Source organism: Vanacampus margaritifer, chromosome 16 (assembly GCF_051991255.1).
Source record: "Vanacampus margaritifer isolate UIUO_Vmar chromosome 16, RoL_Vmar_1.0, whole genome shotgun sequence".
NCBI classification, from domain to species: domain Eukaryota; kingdom Metazoa; phylum Chordata; class Actinopteri; order Syngnathiformes; family Syngnathidae; genus Vanacampus; species Vanacampus margaritifer.
In genome coordinates this window covers 4201169-4224738 of record NC_135447.1, presented here as the reverse complement: position 1 = coordinate 4224738, position 23570 = coordinate 4201169, and the positions used below count along the sequence as shown (strand labels likewise).

The 23570-nt window shown below is 40.2% G+C and overlaps 3 protein-coding genes across 3 annotated transcripts; 2 read left to right on the top strand and 1 right to left on the bottom strand.

Annotated features, from left to right (window-relative positions):
- Positions 1–131: 131 nt before the first annotated feature.
- map3k7cl (map3k7 C-terminal like) lies at positions 132–8698 on the top strand. The gene is made up of 5 exons (XM_077547244.1): positions 132–1101; positions 2462–2543; positions 3256–3314; positions 4101–4216; positions 6733–8698. The coding sequence occupies exons 2-5, from the start codon at positions 2468–2470 to the stop codon at positions 6896–6898; spliced, it is 417 nt and encodes a 138-aa protein (XP_077403370.1). The 5' UTR covers positions 132–1101; positions 2462–2467; the 3' UTR covers positions 6899–8698.
- Positions 8699–9605: 907 nt separating this feature from the next.
- On the top strand, positions 9606–15850 carry LOC144036667 (transcription regulator protein BACH1-like). The gene is made up of 5 exons (XM_077547485.1): positions 9606–9764; positions 9863–10081; positions 10376–12259; positions 13234–13440; positions 14426–15850. Exons 2-5 carry the CDS (start codon positions 9863–9865, stop codon positions 14660–14662), a joined length of 2547 nt encoding a protein of 848 aa, XP_077403611.1. The 5' UTR covers positions 9606–9764; the 3' UTR covers positions 14663–15850.
- Positions 15851–16623: 773 nt separating this feature from the next.
- On the bottom strand, positions 16624–23499 carry rab38b (RAB38b, member of RAS oncogene family). Its single transcript, XM_077547488.1, has 3 exons — positions 22468–23499; positions 18211–18488; positions 16624–17307 (listed from the first exon to the last, which is right to left on the bottom strand). Exons 1-3 carry the CDS (start codon positions 22667–22669, stop codon positions 17149–17151), a joined length of 639 nt encoding a protein of 212 aa, XP_077403614.1. The 5' UTR covers positions 22670–23499; the 3' UTR covers positions 16624–17148.
- Between the last annotated feature and the right edge of the window lie 71 nt (positions 23500–23570).

The window sequence follows — 23570 nt, the reverse complement described above, 5'->3', positions numbered from 1 at the left end:
AGTCACTTGTTGCTAGGCAGAATTATGAGAGCCATAGTAAAAATTGCAATAAGTAAATAGCATAATATCAATAGTTTAATTGTTTATTTTACCCAACTGAAATAATGTACATTTTTTTTTAATTTAATTAAATTAGGAAAATGGCACACAATATTTTCTCAAGCTCTATCGTCACATGTTGCTGGGCAGAATTGAGGGCTTAATCACCATCATACTAAAATCCTTTTCTATAAAAATGGCGCTTATGCTTGTGAGGTCACTTGTTGCTAGGCAGAATTAATGCGCCGCAATAATATATATATATATATATATATATATATATATATATATATATATATATATATACATATTAGTTTTTTACATAATAAAAATATATTATGTAATGCTTTTTATGAATTATAAAAATGATGAGATTCACAAAACAAACACTTCTGACTCGTCATTTGACACATTTTTTGTCATCACTTGTTGCCAGGTAGAATACAATTCCCCCTTTTCATGTAAACTTTTTTTTTTTTTCTTACTGTTACAGTCCTCATACATTGGGGCCTAGTGGGGGCAGTGATCATTTAGATGCAGCAGATGGCGCTGTATTGCTAGCAAAAAAAGAGCTCTAATCTTTTTTGAATAGCACTTACTGCCACCTATAGGCCTGGAGTGAAATGGCCAACTATGCCTCATGATGCAAGATTGTATTGGATGTCATTGGGCAGTGTACCGAATGAAGTTTGATATTACACACATCTTGATGTATTGCCTTTTTCCTGCCGCCGCTATTTTAGTTATGAGAGGTCCGTATGCGCATCGGGGTATCAGGGGGTCAGGTCATGTCACCCAAGACATTTTATTGTGAAAGGTTGGGTGGAGGATGGAAGGCGGGAGGGCACATTGCTGATGCTTTTGTGTAGTTTGTGTGCAGACAGGAGCGCGTCTAGACGAGACGCCCGGAGCGAGCGGCGCGAGGAGGAGGAGGAGGTGGCGGTGGGGGGAGGAGAGGGGGGCCCGGCGGCAGAACCAGCCCGAAAGCTTAGGAAACTCTGTGGACCGGACCTGCCTGACCTTAGACTTTTTTGCGGGTTTGCTTTGCGGGGGCTGCATCAGGTAAGCGCTTTGTTTGGCTTTTAATGCATAGGATGGAAGTGATGGCATCTTTGATTGACAGCTGCCACATGGACGCGTTGAAGACCTTTAAATTTGCTTAATTTATTTACTGATGCATGCACTCAAATAAAATAATTTTTTTTGCATTTGCATATAACAGACATTTCATTAGGTACACCGTCCAATGAGAGCTGTATCAGAAATTCTGCTGTTCAGTTTTGAGTGAGCAGAGATACCTCCCCCAGGGTTGTTGGCATTGGTGTTTATTGTGAGGATTATGCAAGAAAATTATTATTTTTTTAATTGCATTTTGTTTATGTTATCAGTTCATTGTGTTGTGATTTGGTAAGTCAGTTAGTTAGTTGGCCAATGATCAGTCAATTAATTGCTTAGTGAGTCAATTTGTTGCTAAGTAAGTCACTATGTCAGTTGGTTAGTTGGACAGTAAGTCAGTTAATTAGTGAGTCAATTTGTTGCAATGTAAATTGGTTGGTTATTGGTTAGCTGGTCAAATAGTTTCTTCAACCGTTTGTCTATCAACAGAACAGTTTATTAGTTGTTAGTAACATTAATTAGTCGGTCCAGTCAGTAATATTAATTAGTCAGTCCAATCAGCCGTTTAGTTAACCGGTAAATTTGTTATTCAGTGAGTTGGTTAGCTCAGTCAGTCAGTTAGTTACTTACCGAGTCAGTCTGTTGCTCACCAAGTCAGTTAATCAGTCAGTCAGCTAAAACTAGTTAGGTTGTCAGTCAGTTGGTAAGTTAGTTGTTGGTCAGTTAGTTGCTTACCTTGTTAGTCAAGTAAGTTTGGGCCAGGTCAAGACAGTTAATGAAGTTGTTAGTAAATCAGCCAGCTAATTAATAAAATAATAAAAGTAAGTCTATCAGGCATTTTGTTAGTTAGTAAGCCAGTTAGCTAGTTAATCTCTAATTTTTCCATTTCTCTGTTAGTTGTTTAGTCAGTCAATAAGTCAGTTAGTTGGTCAGTTAGCTAGTCAGTCAGTTAATTGGTTACTTACAGCCTGTTAGTTGGTTTGTCAGTTAGAAAGATAGATAGTTAGTTAGTTCAAATTTAGTTAGTTAGTTAGTTAGTTAGTTAGTTAGTTAGTTAGTTAGTTACTTAGTTAGTTAGTTGACCAGGGAATTACTTGTCCATCAGTCCATAGGTCAGGCAGTCTGTAAGTCAGTTAGTTATTCATTCAGTTACTAAGTCAGTCTTGAGGTTAATAAGTCAGTCGTTTAGCAGATAAACCCCACGGGTTGTCTTTCAAGAACATTCCTTACATCACAGCCAATATGAGCGACATGCTGCTTCACCGAGCCTAACCATAATTGTTGTAAATTGATAATTGTGACGCAGGGTTAAATGATCACGTCAACTCGAAGAGTGTCTCCTGATGCACCCGAAGTTCGGATCTCCTTCAGCCTTGACCACACATCAGGTAGTCTCCCTCTCGCTCACACACACACACACACACACACACACACACACACACACATGCTTGCAGCTGTGGTCCACTCCCCCAAAATGCTGATAACAACTTATATGAAGCACCGTTTGATCATTTAAGACACTCCAAAGCCCGTCTGTGGTTCCAGCGTGTGGAAAACACGCAGCGCATTCTAACCACCAAAATGGAGCCCGCAGGCCCCGCCCACCGCCACACGCATTCATTCTTGCGCACTGCAGCCATGACAGGTGTTAGCCCCCCTCCTTCCTCCCGCCACCCAAACCCCTGACCCGGGTTCATCCCACGGGCCTGTCGTGTTGTCACGTCCCGCATAGCGGCACAAATGTTCTTCTTGTTGTTCGGCACGGCGCGGCGTGGACGCTTTTAGAGGGTTGTGTCACGCCTGCCCAGGATTGTTGTTGCGTGTTTTGCATGACTTCACGCACCAACCGCCTGTTTGATTCTCCCGCTGTTCCTGCACCCGCCGGACACTTCTTTAGGAACGCCAGCTTAGCCACAAGGCAGAAGCCAACTAAGCACCTGCTTCGGGTTTCATCACCAAGACTAATTAACAGTCCGCAGAGGCTGGAGTGCGATTTTTTTAAATCTGCGCTTTCAGATGATTTATGTGTGCAATAAAATTAGTAGAATAATAAATTAGCAACGTATGCTGACCGAATATGTTTTTGTTTTCAATCGACAGACGCACGAGATGCCGATGACCTCGCTCAGACTTTCCCGGATCTCGAACAACGACTTCAGGTATGTTAGACCAACATGTTGTCATGGAGACAAAATCAACTATGATGGTGTATTCATTGGAACTGGGAAATTGGAAAAAGTACACTTACTTTAGTTCATTTGGGGTACTTCAAGCGTAACTTGTATGACAGTTTTATGGCCTCTAGTCTATTGAGTCCTGTAATGTATTTTGCATTAATATTTATAAAGATTTTTTCTCAATTCAAATTAGTTAATTAAAAATTCTGCTTAAAAAAAAAAAAAAATTATATCATAAAATAATTGCGTCATTAGTTCATTGTACATTATAACATTTAAAAATAGTAAAAGTAAAATAAATGTATTTAAAATTTTACTAATAGTTTTGTAAATTAAGAAATATTGTAAGGTGTTTGATACATTTCTATATTTATTTTTATTTTTATTTATTTGACTTAATATGATATTCAAATTTGAATTTATTTTTGGGATTATTCTGTTAATTTCTTTTACAAAATATTACTAAAATAAAAAATAATAAAAAAATTAAAAAAAGAGAGCGAGAGTAAGATGTCAGTATGTCATTTTACTTAATATTAATTAAAATAATATGAGTAAAATGAGAAAAAAATGACTCATTATATTTTTGAAATTATTTTACTATTATTTTCTGTAAATAAAATGTATTTAAAAATATACGAATAATGTGTTATTAAATAAATACTCAATCAATTATATTTAAATCAATTATAAATGATGAAACAAAACGATAACATTCAGTTTAAACTTTTGAAGGTCATATTTATTTTATTTATTTGTTTGTTTAAGCCGGTGTCGCCGTGCGTGTCCCTGAAGGAGAGCGTGCACGTCTACAAGGAACACTGCAGGATGGCGAGGGAGTTCCACCAAGTCAAACATGACATCGCCGCCCTGGAGGAACGCAAGTGAGTTGCAATCATTCATGATCGTGAAATGTGTCCCTTTTAGGAGAAATTCAATGTAAACCTTTGTGTTGTGTACACCACACAAAAAAATTGGCTTGCAAAAAGTATTTTTCATTTCATGTTTTCATATTAATATTATGTAGTATTTATTCCTTGAACATTTGTGAACCTACTACAAAAATATATATTTATACTATGTATTTATATTAATGCACTTATTTACAGTAACCGTTAAAATTAATTAACAAATTAATTTGTATTTATTTTTATTTTAAATTAAATATGATGTTTCTAAAGTTTGTATTTTTTTAATTCATACTTATGTATTTTCTTAGAATAAAAAAAATATTTTGTTTCTATTTCATTTTTACGCCTGTGTTATATTTATGTAATCGTTTTTGTCGGCGTGTGTATTTACACAACATTAGCACACTGTTGCTACGTCAAAAGCTAAACGTCCTATGCATAAAATAGCCACTGTTGAAAGTAACAACCATCAATCATCCAGACATAAACAACAGATTAGCCAAACAATCTGCTCTCGTCTTTTAATAGACACTTTATTTACAGTCTGCCGCAACCCGACACGGCGCGCACGCCCCCGACACACGCACGCACACACTCAGACACAATTCAAAGTCAGATACTGAGTCAGAGCAATGGCTAGCCTCGTAGAGAAGCAATGTACTTTTCTATATATACCAATTGGTGAGTCATGCCCGACGAAGCGGGCCGGCCCAATCGCCACCTGCAAGTGTGAATCATGATTTTCGACGGGAATGTTGCTGGTCCAACTTGTCGGGTGTCTCCGCACTGGCGTCACAATTCCGAAGCGGACTGCAAAGAGTGACGCTAGTGTAGCCAAAGCCATCAGACCCGTTTACTGTGTGTGGCCAAGCCTTGCTGGTCCTGTTTGTTGACATTGTTTAGATTTAACTGTGGGTTTGCTTTCATTTTATGAATGACGCCTGGATATCCTGACGAGTCATGCGGTTTTGTCGTTCACGGATCACATCAAGAAGCCTGTTGGGTTTTTAAAGATTTAAATAAGATCTTTGTCTGCACTTAAAACAGACCCATCTTACTATCTTGTTGTTGATTATTTTCCTCAGGTTTTTGGTTGTTGTAGTCCTAATGCAAGTACCGTATCAAAATTTAACGGCGTGTAAGATGGCCGAGGTAGATGACATCAAAGACAGATCTTGTCGACACTTTATCAGACCCATCTAACCAACTAGTCACAATTGATTAATTTCTTTAAACTTTCAGCTATTTCAGTTTTATAACAGAGCAGGTTTTTTCACTTATATCTGACTCAAACTTGCTAACGTGTCTAAGATCAAAGGGCAGATTTGTTCCTTGTCCAAACATCCTGTAATTGTCTTATTTGCAATCTTTGTAAGGATAAAAGATCAGTGAAGAGCCCTGTTGATTTTAAATGACTATTCAAGATAAAAAAAATTAGGCGTTCAAATTGAAACAGAGCTGTTTTGTTGATGGCTCCTCTCTAGTCATAATTTACTTCAACAACAAACTAGCAGGATTTTTTTAACTTTTAAAGCAAAAGTCATTTGAAGTACTGATGAGTGGGAATTATAGACTGCAAATGTCTGTAGGCTAACTTCACCTCCACGCTAACCTGTTAGCATGTCCATGCTAACATTCTAGCATGTTGACGCTTACATGCTAACACAACGTTATAGAAAAATAGAATGCAAATATCTGTAGGCTAACTTCACCTCCACGCTAACCTGTTAGCATGTCCATGCTAACATTCTAGCATGTTGACGCTTACATGCTAACACAACGTTATAGAAAAATAGAATGCAAATATCTGTAGGCTAACTTCACCTCCACGCTAACCTGTTAGCATGTCCATGCTAACATTCTAGCATGTTGACGCTTACATGCTAACACAACGTTATAGAAAAATAGAATGCAAATATCTGTAGGCTAACTTCACCTCCACGCTAACCTGTTAGCATGTCCATGCTAACATTCTAGCATGTTGACGCTTACATGCTAACACAACGTTATAGAAAAATAGAATGCAAATATCTGTAGGCTAACTTCACCTCCACGCTAACTTGTAAGCATGTCCATGCTAACATTCTAGCATGTTGACGCTTACATGCTAACACAACGTTATAGAAAAATAGAATGCAAATATCTGTAGGCTAACTTCACCTCCACGCTAACCTGTTAGCATGTCCATGCTAACATTCTAGCATGTTGACGCTTACATGCTAACACAACGTTATAGAAAAATAGAATGCAAATATCTGCAGGCTAACTTCACCTCCACGCTAAACTGTAAGCAGGTCCATGCTAACATTGTAGCATGTTGATGCTAACATGCTAACACAGCATTTTTTAATAATAGACTGCAAATGTCTGTATGCTAACTTCACCTCCAGGCAAACCTTTAAGCATGTCCATGCTAGCATTCTAGCATGTTGACGCTAACATGCTAACACAACGTCACCGCATTCCCTCATACCCGTCGTCGTCTCCAGGTGTCAGCTGCTGGCCGAGCTGGTGGAGGACCAGAAGGTTGCGGCGGAGATCTCCCGCCTGGAGGACGAGTTCCGGCGTCTGTCGGAGGAAAACCGCACGCTAGTGACAGCGCACGGCGAGCGGTCGCGGCAACTGCAGCGGCTACGCAGACCCGACTCGTCCTGACCACACGCTCACCTGCAAACTGTTTTTTATGAGCCACTCACAAATGCCACGTCGGTGTCGGTTTGGTGCTGCTGAGATCGGCGGCCATCTTTGTGGAAGCAGAGATTAGCATTTAAGCATGCGTTAGCCGCTACGTTGGTATTTTGGCAGCCGTAGGTGCTGTGATGTGGTCCAGACTGAGTTTAAGATGGCATTCGTGCAGATTAAAACTTCGGAACGGGGCTTTCATTATGTATAGTATGTCTACGGTGCGTTTGAGGAAACTGGGATTTCCGAATGTCCACGCAGCTCAAAGTCAGACTTCATTTTCTGTACGTTTCTTAGGCGTATGGTTAATTAGTGAGTTAGGGTTGGTTTTAGGAGCTTTGAGTTTAGATTTAAGGGGGTTAGGGTTAAGGTTTCTTTTACTACAAAACGGTTAAGGTTGGGTTTAGTGGATTAAGGTCGGGGTTAGGGTTATGTTTAAATTGTCATGTTTCATTTAGGGTTTGAGTTATATTATGGTTAGATTGAGGGAAGCAGGGTCAGAGGTGGGTTGTGTTGCCAAAATTTGTACTCAAGTAACAGTGCTATGACTTTAAAATACCAAGTAAACAGCAGTCTTCAAATAATTACTTGAGTAGTGAAAAACTACTCTAGTACTTAGCTACTGATGAGTAACTTCTATTATTGAGGGTTTTTTTTCCAACCAGAGGATGAATTAAAAAAATCTCACACTCAAAAAAAAAAGAAGACAAAACTATCAAATAGGAATGTTCTAATTCAGATTTTTTTTTTTTTCAACTCATTTACTGCCATTGACGGCTAAGGACGTCAAATTAAATGAGTTAAGGTAAGCTTGGTAGTGTGCCGTGAGATTTTTCTGATTAAAAAATAAGTGCCTTGTCTCAGCTTCTAACAATATAACTTAAATGAAAACAGTAAGTTAAGTGTTTACAAAAAAATTAAAAATAAGATGAATTCAGCCACAAGAAAAGGTCTGAAAATGTACTTCCTCATTCCACTCAAGAAACATCAATAGTCTCACAAGGGAGAGATGACCATACAAAGAAAAAACGCAATGTCATTTGTATAGTTTAAGTGGAGTTCTCCGCCATTTTCCGCCAGACGCCAATGACATAACAGTTTTTTATTTTTCATTATCAGCAAGGTAAACAGGTTGAATGTGAAGCCACAAATGCGAGTCGCTCGCCGTTGTTTCTTCCACGGTTCGCGTAAATTCACTTTTGCAAACTTGTGCGACAGCCTGGCTCTGTTTGATTAATGAAATGAAGTCAAACATCGTTCAAGGTTGGATTGGTGGACGAGTCATGGGGCAGAATTCTGTCTGACAAACTAAAATAAATAGACAGCGCAAGCCATTCATTGATCGTTCCAAATAAAAGTAGCAAACAGAATGTAACACATTGTAACAGGAGTATTTCCTCTAAGCAAAAATACTTGAGTAAAAGTTCAAAGTATGTTGCATTAAAATTACTCTGTAATCCAAAAAGTTCCTTAAGTAAATGTAATGCAGTACTACCCACCTCTGAGGGTTATTTTACGTGTGCACATGCATCACGACACGGAAACACAAGTTGGGCATGGGGAACTTAAGAGTAGATGTAAATAGTCGACTAGTCCACTCAATCATAATCGTCATCCAAGCCCCTCCCCCTTATTTGCGAGTCCACTTCCTGTCACGGCGAGTAGGAAACGAGGCGAGGTTGCGATTGGTTGTCAGACGAAGTGAATGGAAGCAGATGCGTCGGAGCTGAAACGCACAACAAAAATCTTTCAATAAAGCGAAACTTGATTCCACCACGCTTGCTGTATTTTTTTTCATGGAAACAGGAAGTTGATGCGAAGTTCTCCACCTCATTGGTTGCTGGTCTGTTGCAATCTGACCACACTTCTGCTTTTAGTTGCGGCTCAAACAGTAAACACACACACATTCTGGAATGTTCCATACACACGTTCAAGTCACATGATTAGGTACACCAGCATGGGATGTGTCATTACTTTTCGTTAAAAAAAAAATAAAAATAATACTAGTTTGAATATGACACCCCAAAAAAATCTGTAGGAATTTGAAAGTATTTCCTATGTGTTTAATGAATCTTATCGTGAGAGTTTTACTTTTTGAATTGTGCTTTGTTGGTCAAGAAAAATATTTGATAAACTCAAGGCCCGCCACATCATTTCAAGTTGCCTGCAAAAGCAAACCACGTGTCAACCTACATGATCCTTGCTAAAATCTGTCCCAAATTATGAAATTGTCATGTGGAATAAATGATAATGTTGATATTTTAGAGTAACTTGAACAATAATTCATCAAACTATTGCCCTTGAATTGCATTTACCTGTATTTGATTTCACCTTGTAGATATTTTTTTAACATATTTTTTTGACTTTGTTACATTTGTGTTTTATGGGTAATTTAATTTTAGTAGTGCCATTGTAATTTTTAAAAATATTTCTAAATTTTGAATTTGAATCTGACACCCTCCCCCACTTTAAAATATAATACTGTATATAGATTATTTAAAAAAAATCAGTATTACACATTTAAAAATCACTTCAATATATATATATATACTTTTATGCATTTATTGTCATACTGTGTTTGTCTTTCCAGGAAGTGTGTTAGTAGAGAGAAAGAGGGAGGGAGGGCGGGATTGGTGTTGGACGGGAAAACATGCTTGCTCATCTTTTATCAGCATGAGTCAGCACTGTTGCAACAGACACACGCGCGCGCGTGCACACACACACACTGGCTCCCTCCCTCACACGCACACACACTTTGACAGATGAGTGTGTGAAGCTCGCTTCGCTTGTCTCAAAGTCGTCAAAAACCTCCAAAGAGCCGAGACGAAGCTACGAACAGGTAAGCGCGTCCTATTTATTTTCGCATTATCATCATCATTTGGCTCGTTTTTGGCGCGCGAGTAAAGTTGTTGTGACGTCTAACGCGTGCGCACGCAGATGCCCTCGTACACGTACGCGTGCGCGGCGCACCCGACGCGCGTACTGCGGCGCCTGGACGAGCTGCGGCTGCGCGGGGTGCTGTGTGACGTCACCGTGCAGGTAGACGGCCGCCGTTTCCACGCCCACCGCGCCGTGCTGGCCTCGTGCAGCGACTACTTCGCCGGAACGCTCCACCGCGAGCAGGACGACGGCGATGACGTCACGTTGCCGCCCGAGGTGAGAGCTGCTTGAGTGGCCTGAGCAGGGTGACGTCACTTTGTTTACCCTGTAGGTGGAAACGTGCACTCGCTGGCGCACGTTGTAATGGATGTCATTGGAGGGTGTACCTAATTAAGTGGCAGGTTTACTAATGTGAGGATGACGTCACTTAGTTTATCCCAAGGGAGGGAAGTGTACCTAATGAAGTGGCCAATTTACGAAAATATTTATTTGTATAGGGTTTCATTGGAGGGTGGACCTATTAAAAAAATGTATACAGATGATCATGATGGACATTTGCCTGTCTCTTAGGTAACCGTGGGTGGGTTCGAGCCCCTGCTGAGGTTCGCCTACACGTCCGAGTTGCTCTTTGGCAAACACAACATGCTAGAAATCCGCCAGGCGGCAACTACGCTGGGCTTCAGAGACCTGGATCATGCCAGTTTCGACTTCCTGCAACCCAAATTCAACTCGAACCCACCGCTGCCACCATCGCAGAGGAAAAGGTGCTGTGCAAAGAAGGAGAAGAGCGAGGAGGAGGACGCCGAAGGCAAAGTCGTCAAACCGGTGCAGTGGGAATCGGCTCCGCCCAGCTGCCCAGGGGGGAATGACAGGAGGACCACATTCACATTTTGGCCTGCTAGGGGCACAGGAGGCCCCAAGTATCGCAAATTCCAGCTGGCGTGTGGGAAAGAGACACCCCAGAAACATTGCGGATGGAACGAGACCGTTGGAGAAGGACATCAGGAACCAGAAACCAAGTTCTGTGGTTATGCCGATCTAGTTGCAGAAATTCACGGAAGCCAGGATGCAACGGAGCTTCCGGGAAATTGCGGCAGTGAGGGTGACAACGTGGATAAGTATCCTAAATCTGAACCTGGCTCCCTTGATCATGGCACTGTCTCAAATGATGGAGAGCAAGAACCAGGAACAAGGTTCTCAGATGTTACCAAGCAAGTACAAAGTGGACTCCGATTGGCAACAGGAAATGTTGCCAATCGGAGTCCCGGGTCCCCTCTTATCAGGACACCACCGCAAAAAGACACAGACCAAGAATCAGGGACCAGACTCCCAAGTGGTCCTGATCTGGTACCAGGTGAAACTGGAAAAGATGAAGGCCCTGAAAGCCTGATGGGATGCAAGGACGTGGATCGGCATCTCGAGTCTGATTCAAGACCATCACATCCGAAAACAGAAGATGGAGAAAAAGGACCAGGTACAACATTCTCTGCTGGTTCCACTCTGGTAGCAGGTGCCATCCAGAGAACTGAAGGTCTCAGACGCAAGTACAGATTGGACTATCTTGGTTTAGACTCTGGCCCCTCTCATCAAATCACTAACAAAGAAGACGAAGAACACGCAGCTGGAACAAGAGTTTCTAATGATCCTAAGCTGGTTCCGGGGACCACCTGTAAAGGCGAAGTTCTCAGAAAACAAACGGGTTTTGATGACCGATCCGGGATTTCAGAATATAGCATCAGCTTGGAACCCGGGACCGACTTTGACCCCTCTCAGGAGAACGCTATCTCAGAAGTTGAAGAACAAGGACCAGGAACAAGCTTCTCTGGCGTGTTTGATCAGGTAGCAGGTTCTACTTGGAAAGTTGAAAGTCCTGGAACACTAACGAGATGCAAGGACCTATACATGAGCCCTAGGCCCGACTCAGGCGCCTTTCATCAAGAGACCATCGCCAAAGACAGCAAACAAAGACCAGGAATGAAATTATTTGGTGCCACAAGGAAAATTGAAGGTCCTGGAAGCGAGGATGAATCAGATCTTTCAGGAAACGGGGCAGGAGACAAACTGGACACATATACCAGGTCTGACTCTGCCCAATTCTATCAGAACATCATAAAAAACAAAGAACAAGGACCAGGAACGCAGTTCTTCAGTAGTCTCGATCTGGTCCCTGGTGTCACCCTGAAAACTGAAGCTCCAGGACGTGAGGAAGGCGCAGCTTACTCCGGCTCCGACCCCGGCCCCTCTCATCAAAACTGGCTCCGGGTCGACCTCAAGTGCCCCTTCCTGGCACAGAATATGGACCCAGAGCGGGGCGGCCCTCCGTGGAAGGGAGGCGCGCTGTCCGAGAGTGAGGGAGCGTCTCAATCAGGCCTGTCATCCCTCAACTCGGGGGAGGACGGCGACTCAGAGACTGACGGCGAGGGAGAATGGTGCCCCAGAGAGCGGGCCAGACAGGTGAGTACTGACCAGAACAGGGCGCGATTGATTCAGGTCCAACTCGTGTGCTGCCTAAACGGGCTTCTGGAGAAACATTGAAAAGTCTTAAAATTACTGTAAGTCATAGATTTGTTGGAAAGTCATTTGCAAATGTTTGCTTTGGGTTGCTATGGCAACCAGTTAATTATTCACGAGTGTGTGTGTGTGTGTGTGTGTGTGTGTGTGTGTGTGTGTGTGTGTAACTGCACTCAGAGTTCAGTGTGCATTCATTGGCAAGCAGCCTCGGTTTGATGTCATTTCCCAGTAAATCCACCACTTAATAATTGACAGTTGACTCAATGTAACTGTTTGTGCTAAGCTAGTGTGTGTATATATAAACCTCATTATTATGATTTTTAAACGTACAAGACTGATTGCTAACAACACTGATTATTAGTGCTAACAGGGGTACTAACATACTAGCATAACTGATTGTTAGTCTGTTAACTTGGGGTGACCATATTTCCATTTCCCAAAAAAAAGAGGACACTTGTCCCGGCCTTGAAATTGTGGTAGCAGTTACACAGAGTACTTCACGCAATGCCATGCGGACATTTTCATGAATTTATAAAACCCCCGGATGCCTGAACAGGATGTACGAAAAATAGTCTGTCCTCCCAAAAGACGTTTGGTCACCCTAGTTAACTATTAGAGTATTAAGATGTCTGATGCTAACATTTAGAGTGCGAACAAAACTGGTGGTTAAAGAGTGCTAACACGACTGATCATTAGTGTGCTAGCAATGATGTTAAAATGCTAACAAGTTTGATTGCAAGAATGCCAATACAGCAATAAGTTTAATTGCTTGCGCGCTAAACAGAACGCTAACAAGATTAATTGTTAGCACCATAGCAAAAAGTGCTAGCAAAACTGATTGTTACAGCGCTAACATGGTAAAGATTTGGCGTTGATGTTGTGTCCTCATCTACAGTAAATTGTGGCGTGTGTATCAGGTTGATCTTCCGTTCTCTGTGGACTACGCTGTGCGTCTGAGTCGCTTGGACCTGCAGAATCTGCTGAGTCAGCACGCATTGACGTGCCAACAGCTGGACTTGATCAACGATGTCCGACGGCGTAGCAAGAACAGGCTGGCCGCACAACGCTGCCGCAAGAGGAAGTTGGAGTGCATCGCAAACCTGCAGGAGGAAATCAACAAACTGGTAAGAGCCAGGCAGACGCAACTAATCGATACCACGGACTTCAAGCAATGGCGGCAACGTGGGTGACGCTGCTTGCCGGCTAAATGGGTTGCTAGTTGACGTCAAAACTGACGTTGTATATCTATCTGTACAAGACAGTCAGTTAATGAGTTAGTTAGTTGACTAGTTAGTCATTAAGGTGCTAGTCATTTTCTTATTTAGTCAATGATTGAGTAGAATGAGTGAATTAGTTGTTAAGGCTATCAGTAGTTAGTCAATCAGTTTGTTTGCTAACTAGTAGTCAGTTGTTTGGGTTAGTAGTCAGATAGACAGTGAGTGAGTGAGTTAGGCGATACGTTAGCCAAATTAGTTTGTCAGTCAATTACTTATTTAACAATTTGTGTGTTAGGTTACCAGTAAGTGAGTCAGTCTGTAGGTATTTAACAATTTTGTGAGTTAGTTGGTCACACACGTGAGTTGTTCAGTCAGTCAGTCATTCAGCTAGTTGCTTCTTTAAAATTTGTGTCAGGTAGCTAACCAGTTAGTCATTCCTTCAAACAGTTAGTTAGCTAACAGGTCAGTCATTCATTTTGTAATTTTGTCGACCACTCTGCCAGTGAGTTTGTGTGTCAGTCAGTCAGTGAGTTGGCTAGTCCATCAGTGAGTGAGTTAGTCAGTCGGTTAATTAGCGTGTCAGTTAGTTAGATGATTACTTCATTAGTTAACCAGTTACTAGGCCAGTTTTATTTTTTAGTTTATATGTCAATTAATCACTTGTTTAGTCACTCAGTTGCTTTGTCAGTTGTTTACTCCATCAGCTAGGTAGATATTTAGTTAGTCAGTTTATTAGTTGTGTTAGTTAGTCAATTAGTCGATGAGTCAATCAGTCACTTACAGTAGCTTGTAGTGAGTTAGTCAATCAATTTAGTGTGCCAGTGAGTTATTTTTCTTCCGTGATGGCTTCCCTGTAACACGCCACGTATGTTGTGTTGTTGTCTTGCCTCAGAAGTGTGAGCGGAAAAAGCTCCTGGAGGAGCAGAACCATCTTCATCACCTGAAGACCACCACCTGCCTCAGTGTCACGGCACTAAGCCAGCGCGTCTGTAGCGAGGCCAGGCCAGACCAGCTGCGACTCCTCGACCCCCAATGCCCCCTCGCGACACATCTGGATGCCTTACTCTTGACTCCATCCTCATCTTCCTCAACACCATCTGAGACTGAAGGACATTTAGAGGACATTTAGAGGCATGGAGGCCTCATGTATTATTATTTTTTAAATATTGATAGTCTTTTCTTGTGTTATTTTTGTATTTTTATATGATAACTTCCTTAAGCACATTTGGACATGAAGCAACTATATTTGTACCAGGCACCATTTTATTTTTATTTTTGTGCTCAAGGGCCATATTTGAATAAAAAGCACAATTTATTAGGCTGTATAAAAAGTATGGATAATAGTTTATTTTGATAGCAATTTCTCGCTGTTTAAAAACAGTGTATACTGTACTATATATATGGTCCATCCATCCATCCATTTTCTTGACCGCTTTTCCTCACTAGGGTCGCGGGGGTGCTGGAGCCTATCCCAGCTGGCTTCGGGCAGTAGGCGGGGTACACCCTGAACTGGTTGCCAGCCAATCGCAGGGCACACAGAGACGAACAACCATACTCACAATCACACCTATGGACAATTTGGAGTGTTCAATTAACCTGCCATGCATGTCTTTGGAATGTGGGAGGAAACCGGAGTACCCGGTGAAAACCCACGCAAGCACGGGGAGAACATGCAAACTCCACCCAGGAAGGCCGAAGCCCGGACTCGATCTCACGTCCTCTGCACTGGGAGGCGGACGTGCTAACCAGTCAGCCACCGTGCTGCCCTATATATATGGTGAATTAACCAATTACATTATTTAAAATGAATAATATATATAACTGTATTATTATTGTTTTGTATCGTTGTTTGCCCAGCCCTGCTTCAACAGGTACACTCACTCATAAATGTCCTGCCATGAGTCGGTAATAGACATATTCTAGTATATTTCCATCTATTGCTTTCTGTTTTCCTGCTGTAAACCTTTTACTGCCAACCCTGCCAACTATTTGGCAAGTTTTATACATTTAAATATGTACGAATTTGCACTGAAACAAACCATGTTCAGCTGGACTACGTTCTTGTGTTTAAAGTTAGCAATTTATTTGATGGCAAATTATTGTATTTAGTGCCACAGTTGTTTCTGTGTTCCTCTCAAAACACGCAAAATGAAACACTTGAAATGTACAGATTCACATATGTTGGAGTAAAACAATTTAAATATTAATTTGTTTTTCTTTTAGTGGGGAAAACAATCCCCACTATTAGCTCGTTTAGGTCGATTCGCAAAATGTGCACCTGCATCTTTCTGTTTGCATAACTGTGACGCTTGTAAAAGGGTGTAATGTGACCACCGTGCCACCGGAGGGCGCCAGAATCTCGAGAAAGAAGCGATGTAATCCACTTCATTGAAACGTCATTCAGGTCGAAGGCCTTCAAGCAAGTTGCCTTGCCGTGTTGGTGCGTGAGATTGAGTCCAATCCCTGTCAAAATGGTGGAACAATTCAGCATGATTAAGGTCAGTAATGCGATTAATGGCTGTTCATATTCCTCATCAGAAATAGTACCTGGCTAACTTATATGTGCTAAATCCTTGTCAACCTGCCTTAACTGGGGTCAGGTGGCCATCTTGCCTAATGTGAGCATTAGCATATTAGCAATTGAGCAATTCTCCGTAGCCAACTACATGGGCAAGATTTACCATTCCTAGCTATGTTAGCAACTTCTACACGTTAGAATTTCTTACTAGAGAAAGTATGGTACGAATGCAACTACTGGTACATGTGCAAAATCTCAGTCAAGCTGCCACAACACATCCTCTACTCAGGGCTAGCTTGCTATGTGTTAGCATACCAACTGTTAGCACATTAGCATTCCTCATTTGAAATAGCAGCCGACTACAGGGCATGTTTTTAAAAGTCCTTGTCCATTCAAGTATTTTTGCTCAGGTTGAGGTGACTAGAGGTATGCAGACTCCCTCTTGTGGTACGCAGAAGAATCACTGAATAAAATGTTCAAACTGTGCATATGTTACAACAGTAGCTTCAACCTTGTTTTAATCTAACACAGCAAATTAGTTAATTACAGTCCAGTTAAAAGTACAATACATTTGCATTGTAGACTTTTATTTAGATCAAAAAAATGTTTTAACCTTTTTTGTGCAAATACATTTTCATTGAATAATAATAATTTAAGTACAGTTTTTCTTTAAAAAAAAAAGAAAAAAAAAGTCACCATACTCATTCACTGTCATTGATAGTAATAGAAGTCCAATCAACAAACAAATATTAACACTTGGACCTACTATACTAGTACTGTATTGTAATTTTGGTCTTGATTGTGATACTTTTGAGAGTCTAGTGTTTTTTTTAAAAAGTTGTAATTGGTGTAAAAAGTTTAAGAACCACTGCCTCATGCTTTAAGGTGACATCCACACGCACAGTTTGTTTGTTTGTTTGTGTGTGAAATGTTCAATTCACTGATGTGACTGATGAGTGAAAGCTATAGAATAAATACTACTATTACTGTTTTGTCAACGTCAGTTGTCAAAATATGGTCAATAAGTTAATTTAAAAACAACACTAAAGAGGATTTGAAATAAAAGATGTGCAAGATGGGTTAAGGTCTTTTTGAGTTCACTTGAAGCATCCCGCGCATCCGTATGACTTGCGATGCTGTCGGTCGAGTCGCGGCGTGACGGTGTCGGGCGCCGCCACTCTCCTCAGGAAAGCGTGCTCACTCGCCATGATTTGTTTCACCAGGAAGTTGGCCGCCTCCTCAATGTTCAGATTGTCCTGTGATGACAAGAATAAAGGAGAACAACTGTGATTCACTATTTCTTTTTTGTTGTTATTTTATACGTTAAAGGTGCAGTGTGCAGTTTAAAAATGTCATATTAAAGCTTTTTCTACATCATGCATGCTCCACCAACGCCGAGTTGAGTACCGTTTTAATCTGACTGCACCTATCAGCTTTTTTCTTCCCTTTATAGTAGAGTGTGCGGACCCGAACACTCCACAGTTTCCTTGGGGAGGGGCGGAGTTTTTCTTACCTCATTTGAAGTCATGTCTTTGTTTGTCAACTGTGGCTGTCGCGTTAAGATTGTGCACGTACTCACGCGCCCACCATGAACAAGCCTGACACAGATGCTGCAGTTACGCTTTGGGCCAGAGGTGGCAGTCGTGAGTAAAAACTGCACAAAGATCCTTTAAAACAATTTTTTTCATACTTAAAAATATCTATTTATTTTAACATGTCCATACATTTTTTTATATGTAAAAATCTTTTTTTATCATTTAATTTAAAAACATTTTACGAATATTTAGTTTTTCTAAAATGTTTTAAAGATTTAAAAAAAAAAAAATTAACGATGCAGTCTTTTATAATAAACTTGCAAATATACAAAAATGTACCTGATTTTATTTTGTAACACTTTAAATTAGTTTTAAAAACATTTTTTGGGTAACCCTAAACCATAACCCTAACCCTAACCCTAGTTAATTTTAAGGAGAAATTAAAAATGATTTTAAAACAATTTTAGTCAGTGTTCTGAGTTTCTAACACGTTTTTTTATTTTTTAAAGAACACATTTCCAAAAGCCTAATAGAACAGCTGAACTTTAAAATCCTGGCATTCCAACAGAGGTGTGTAGACTTTTGCCATGCCATCTTCAAGTTTGTAAAAACCTTAAGACCAACCTTGGCGGAGGTCTCGAAGCATCCGGCAAATCCGTGCTCCCTGCAAAACTGCTCCATCTTGAGGCCGTTGGCGGGTAGCGCGTGTCCCTGCTCGCATTTGTTGGCCAGCAGCACGGTGGCGACGCCGCGGCCGTCGGTCAGCGTCAGCTTGGAGTCCAGGTCCGCCTTCCACTTGAGCACCGCCTCGAAGGTGCTCGGCCGCGTCACGTCGAACACGATAAACGCGCCCGTCGCCTCACGGTAGTACACTCGCGTCATGTTGCCAAAACGCTCCTGGCCTGCCAATAAATAGACAAGAATAAACACATAAAAAAAAATAAAAAATCCCAAAATATTTGTAAAATGTTTTACTTTTATTTTCTTGTTTAAAAAAAAAATCGTTGACTTTTTACCCCGAACCTAAGGATGTTCCATATGACTTTTTTTCCCCAGACCAATAGGACGAATACTCAAGTCATCACCGATACCAAATACTGATACCACAAGGACGTACAATTCTTAAAAATACAATGACAGATAATCTTAAAGACCTACAGTATAAATCCCGATATAGCATTTTTTCCTTACAATTACATTAAATTATTTTTCTATTTTCTATTCCTCTAATTTCTATTTCCAGATCATGAAACGCAATATTTGGTATCCATGTTCGCCCATCCTGACTTGAACTAAGAAAAAAATATATGAAACATTTTATTCTCGTAATAATCCCACTTTTTCGTAACTCAGAAATATAATGCAGAGTTCATTTAAAATTACAAAGATTAAAAAAAAAAAGTTTTAAAATACTAAAAAAAAACTTTTTTTTTCTAGGAAACATGCAAATTTGTACTTTAAAAATGTGAATAATATTCTCATAATTAGATTTTTTAAAGGAAAAAATATGCTTTACTAAAAAAATTCTCAAAATATTTGCCTTTTTAGTTATATTTTAATAAAATGTGCTGTAAAAAATACAACTTTTCTATGATAACTCTTACATGTTTTATTTTAACAACAAGACATTAATTGAATCAAATATTCTGACTTTATTTTGTAATAAAGTTTTTAGAGTTTTTTTTTTTCTTTTAAAAAATATCAGATTTTTTTGGACTAAGTCACACTTTCTTTCATAGTTTGGCTGCTCCTGCGGCTTATACTCAGGTGTGAATTGTATGTACTGTATTCAAATTACACCTCGGACTCTTTTCATGATACTTTTTAAAAAAAAATTTATCTAGTTGCATTTACACTCTGGAGGGACTTATAGTCCCCCCCAAAAAATACAGTACAACTTTATTCCCGGAAAATGTTTCTTATAATATTTTTTTATCTTTTAAAAATAGGACTTCTGAAACCAATACAATACAACTTTGTCTTTATTCTGTGTAAGTTGTTATGCATCATGTTACCAAAATTCTCCTGACCAGCTGTGACACACACACACACACTCGTACACACAAAATTCCACACAATGCTTTACACACAGTAATAAACGTGTTGATGTTGCAGCACATTCCTGCAGTGCACACAGGCCATGCTTGTTGACATTAACAATGACTATTTGCACAGGACCTGCTTGTGTGTGTGTGTGTGCGTGTGTGTGTGTGTGTGTAAGAGCAGGTTCTCGCAGTCGTCGGCGTGACATTTCCCATCTCCGAAACTAATAAGCGAGCAGCTGACTCACCGGCCGTCATGTGACAGGATGTGCACCCTGCACTTCCTCCTTTACGGACATAAAAATACACACAACTACTGTACGGACTTTTTGGCACCCTGCCGTTGGCTCGGCAGTCGAAGGGCGCCAAAAGGACAAGACATGGTTATCCCACAAAGATTTTTGCACTTAAAATATCAGGACTTTTGTTCCCTCAAAAATATTACTTTAATAATAATCAGGGTTTTTCCTGGCTCAAATTGAGGCAGAGGCGGTATCACCCTGACTATGATGGGTGACTACCGATACCAGGTATCGTTTCGGTGCCAATACCAGTCTTATTTTAAGATATCGGTACTCGCGGCGGTGACCGATACCATTATGGGCCGCCCTCCTACAGCCATTTTATGATCGGGGACTAGAAATTTGAAATTAGATGAATCCAAAATTGCCATTCATTTTGCCATTTTTTAAAGTACAATCATTAAAAAGTCATCCACTAGAACATATTAAATTGTAAATATAGTTCAGCGTTGTTGTAAAACACTTTTATGTTTATTGTATATGCTGTGTTTTTATTACTTTGGCAATGGCTGAAGCGCCACCTCTTCCACGCAACCAGGAAATGGGCGTGTGCAATGGTTGCTCCATGATCTGTTTCTTCTTCGGTATATTAAAGTTTAAAAAAAGAAAGGAGAAAAAAAAAAGATGGTTCTTCTTCGGTTGTTGCTTCAGGTCTTTCCGGTGCACTGCTGTTGATATAGCACCTCTATAATGGCGCAACACTGCAACTGCAGTTAAAATGCGTTGCTGCGCAACTGTGTTGAGCGATATCAGTGGCTCAGGTTGGAGGTGGCGAGCAAATTAGGTGGAGGTGGCCGCCTCTGAATTTTGTACACAGGAAAAACCCTGATCATGATATTAGGAGGTTTTACCTTGAAACAAAAATAAATTAATGTATTGTCACCATATCATGAGCTTATAGGTGGAAAAAAAAAGTGAATTTCTCGTGATATTGCGACTTTATATTTAAAAAATATATATATTCTCATACTATATTTTTCATCTTGAAAACATTAATTATTGTAAAATTGTGACTTTTATTTTATTTTTTTAAAAAAAGTGAATTTCTTCTTGCAATATTATGGCTTTTTAATTTGATAAAAATTAATTTTTTTCACGGAACACTATTTTTTTTTAAATTGCAAATTAAAAACAACTTTATACCCAAACTTCCCTACTTTTTTCTTGAAAAAATATGTTTTTTTTTGTTTATACATATAAATAAATTTGATATTCTGGTAGGGTAACACCCCAAAAAGTTTTTCTAAAAAGAAAAAGAAAAAAACACTTAAAAAAACTATTCCCCTCTTATTTTACATCTTCATCTTTAAAAATGTGTTATTTTATTTTAAACTAATTTGCTCCCAAAAACATAAATATTGCCATGGTCCCAAAAACGTATTTGTATGTTTTTTTAATTCATTTTTTTTAATGCTAGCACATACAGAAGGCTTTGACGCAGCCTCTGACCTGTACGGGTCGCTTAAAGCAATGGCAGCTATTACAAAAAAAAAAAAAAAACTGCCAGCAGGTGGCAGCAGAGTATAAGAGATCAACCAGGTCTAAAGTGGGAAAAAAAAGAAGCTCCTTTCTCCAGTGTTTTAAACAGATTTGTGAATAATGATGATATTTTGCTATATTCTAGAACACAATATTCTGTGGGCCTTGCAAAATCAGTCAAAATCCAGTAAAACAGCCAATAGCGAAGGGGGTTGCTTCAGTGAAAATGGCTGAGTGAATGAATTCATGTAAAATTGTTTTTGTTGAACAACAACTTTCTTCTTGTAATCTTGTGGTATATTTTGATTGTGCCTGATTGTTTCAAGTGGTGCATGTCACATGAGTGGCATGCATGAGTGGATGTCACGCTCCATGCAAGTGGGACAAAGAGTACATTGGTAACCTGCGTTATGTGTGTTACATCAATTGTGCCACATCGGACGCACTATAAGTACTCCCCCCCCCCCCCCCCTCTCAAACAATGGCACAAACAAGTCTCACATGAGCGAAAGAGGCTGACGTTCGTTTAACAAATTGATTCCACATTTCTTGTATAATACAGCTCGATAACCTAAAAAAAATCTGACTATTTTTGTCATTTAAAATTTTCTACTACTATTCACTCTTTTTCTGATTTCGATTTTTTCCATTAAATTCAAACACTGTTTTGTTTTTGAATATAAAAATGGAAATTAAAACTACGATTCATCAATTGGCAGATTAATCAATCATTAGTCGCAGCCGTAATGAATACAATGCAATCTTTAAAGTAGAACACCTCATAGCCATCGTATTTATTGATTTAATTTTTTTTTTTTTTACAGTGACTCTAAAATGGCCACCATGCGCACGCGCTCACACGACCGTGCATTTAAGAAAGTTGTCGCATGCACGTGCACACGCGGTGACGCTCCACGTTTGTCTTAAACTCTCCCCTAAAAAAACAAACAAAAAAAATTGACATTTGAGGAAGTCAAGAAAGCACGCACCCGAGTTCCACGAGCTCGAAAGATAATTCATCTAAGCGCTAAGGTCACTTGCGGTGGGGGTTCACTCACCCGCGATGTCCCACAGCTGCAGGCGCACGGTCTCGTCTGCGTCCCAGCGCAGCACCTTGAGCGCGAAGTCCACGCCGATGGTGGCGCGGTAGTTGTGGGAGTAGGTTTGGTGCACGTAGCGGCGGATGATGGAGGTCTTGCCCACGCCCAGGTCGCCGATCACCAGCACCTTGTACAGGTGCTCCTTGCCGGGGCTCGCCATGCTCCACCTCGCCCTCGCGTCACACTCTCACACGCGCCTCTCTCTCACTCACTTGCTTGTTGTCTCGAGCCACGCTCGCTCCCGTGGGCTGTCGTGAGCGCGCAGGGAACGGCTTCCGTCACGCCGAGTGTACGTACTCCTGGTTCCTGTTCACATGCTAATTATTTATGGTTATTACAACAAGGAATATGAATATTAATAAATTTGGTCAGAAGCACACCGAGTAAACATGGAAGTGCTCCAACTTTGACGTGGTTGCAATATCCTCACAGCCTGCAGCTAAAAAGTAAACTTATAAAAACCCTACTTTGAAACCTTAACCTTGTTTCCTTTTTTTTTTTTCTTAACCGTAACCCAAGCGTGAAGAACTAATTTGATCCCTGGTTTGAAACCCTAATTTAAAACCATAATTCAGATTTGGCCCTAGACCGAAACTATATTTTGAAACGTAACATTAAAACCCTAACCTAAGGCTTGAAACCCTACTTTGAAGCCCCGACCCTTGTTTGAATCCTGGCCTAAGACCCAAAATTGAAGGGTTAGGGTTTCAAACAAAGGCTTGGGTTTCTAACAAGGATTTAAGTGCCAAACAAGGGTTTAAAGATGGGTTTAATGTTTCAAATTAGGGTATCAAGACAGAGCTAGAGTTTCAAACAAAGGTTAGGGTTTCAAGCCAGGGTTTGAATCCATGACACTACTTTGAAACTCTAACTCTGGCTGGAAACCCTAATTTGAAACCTTAATTCAGCCTCAAAAACCTACTTTGAACTCGTATGAAACGCAAATCCTGAAACGAAAGCTTTAAACCCAACTTTGAAACCCTAAGCATTTGTCTTGAAGAATTCAAATTTTTCTCACTTACACATTTGACTGTAACAACTTGTAATTCATTGAAATCAAA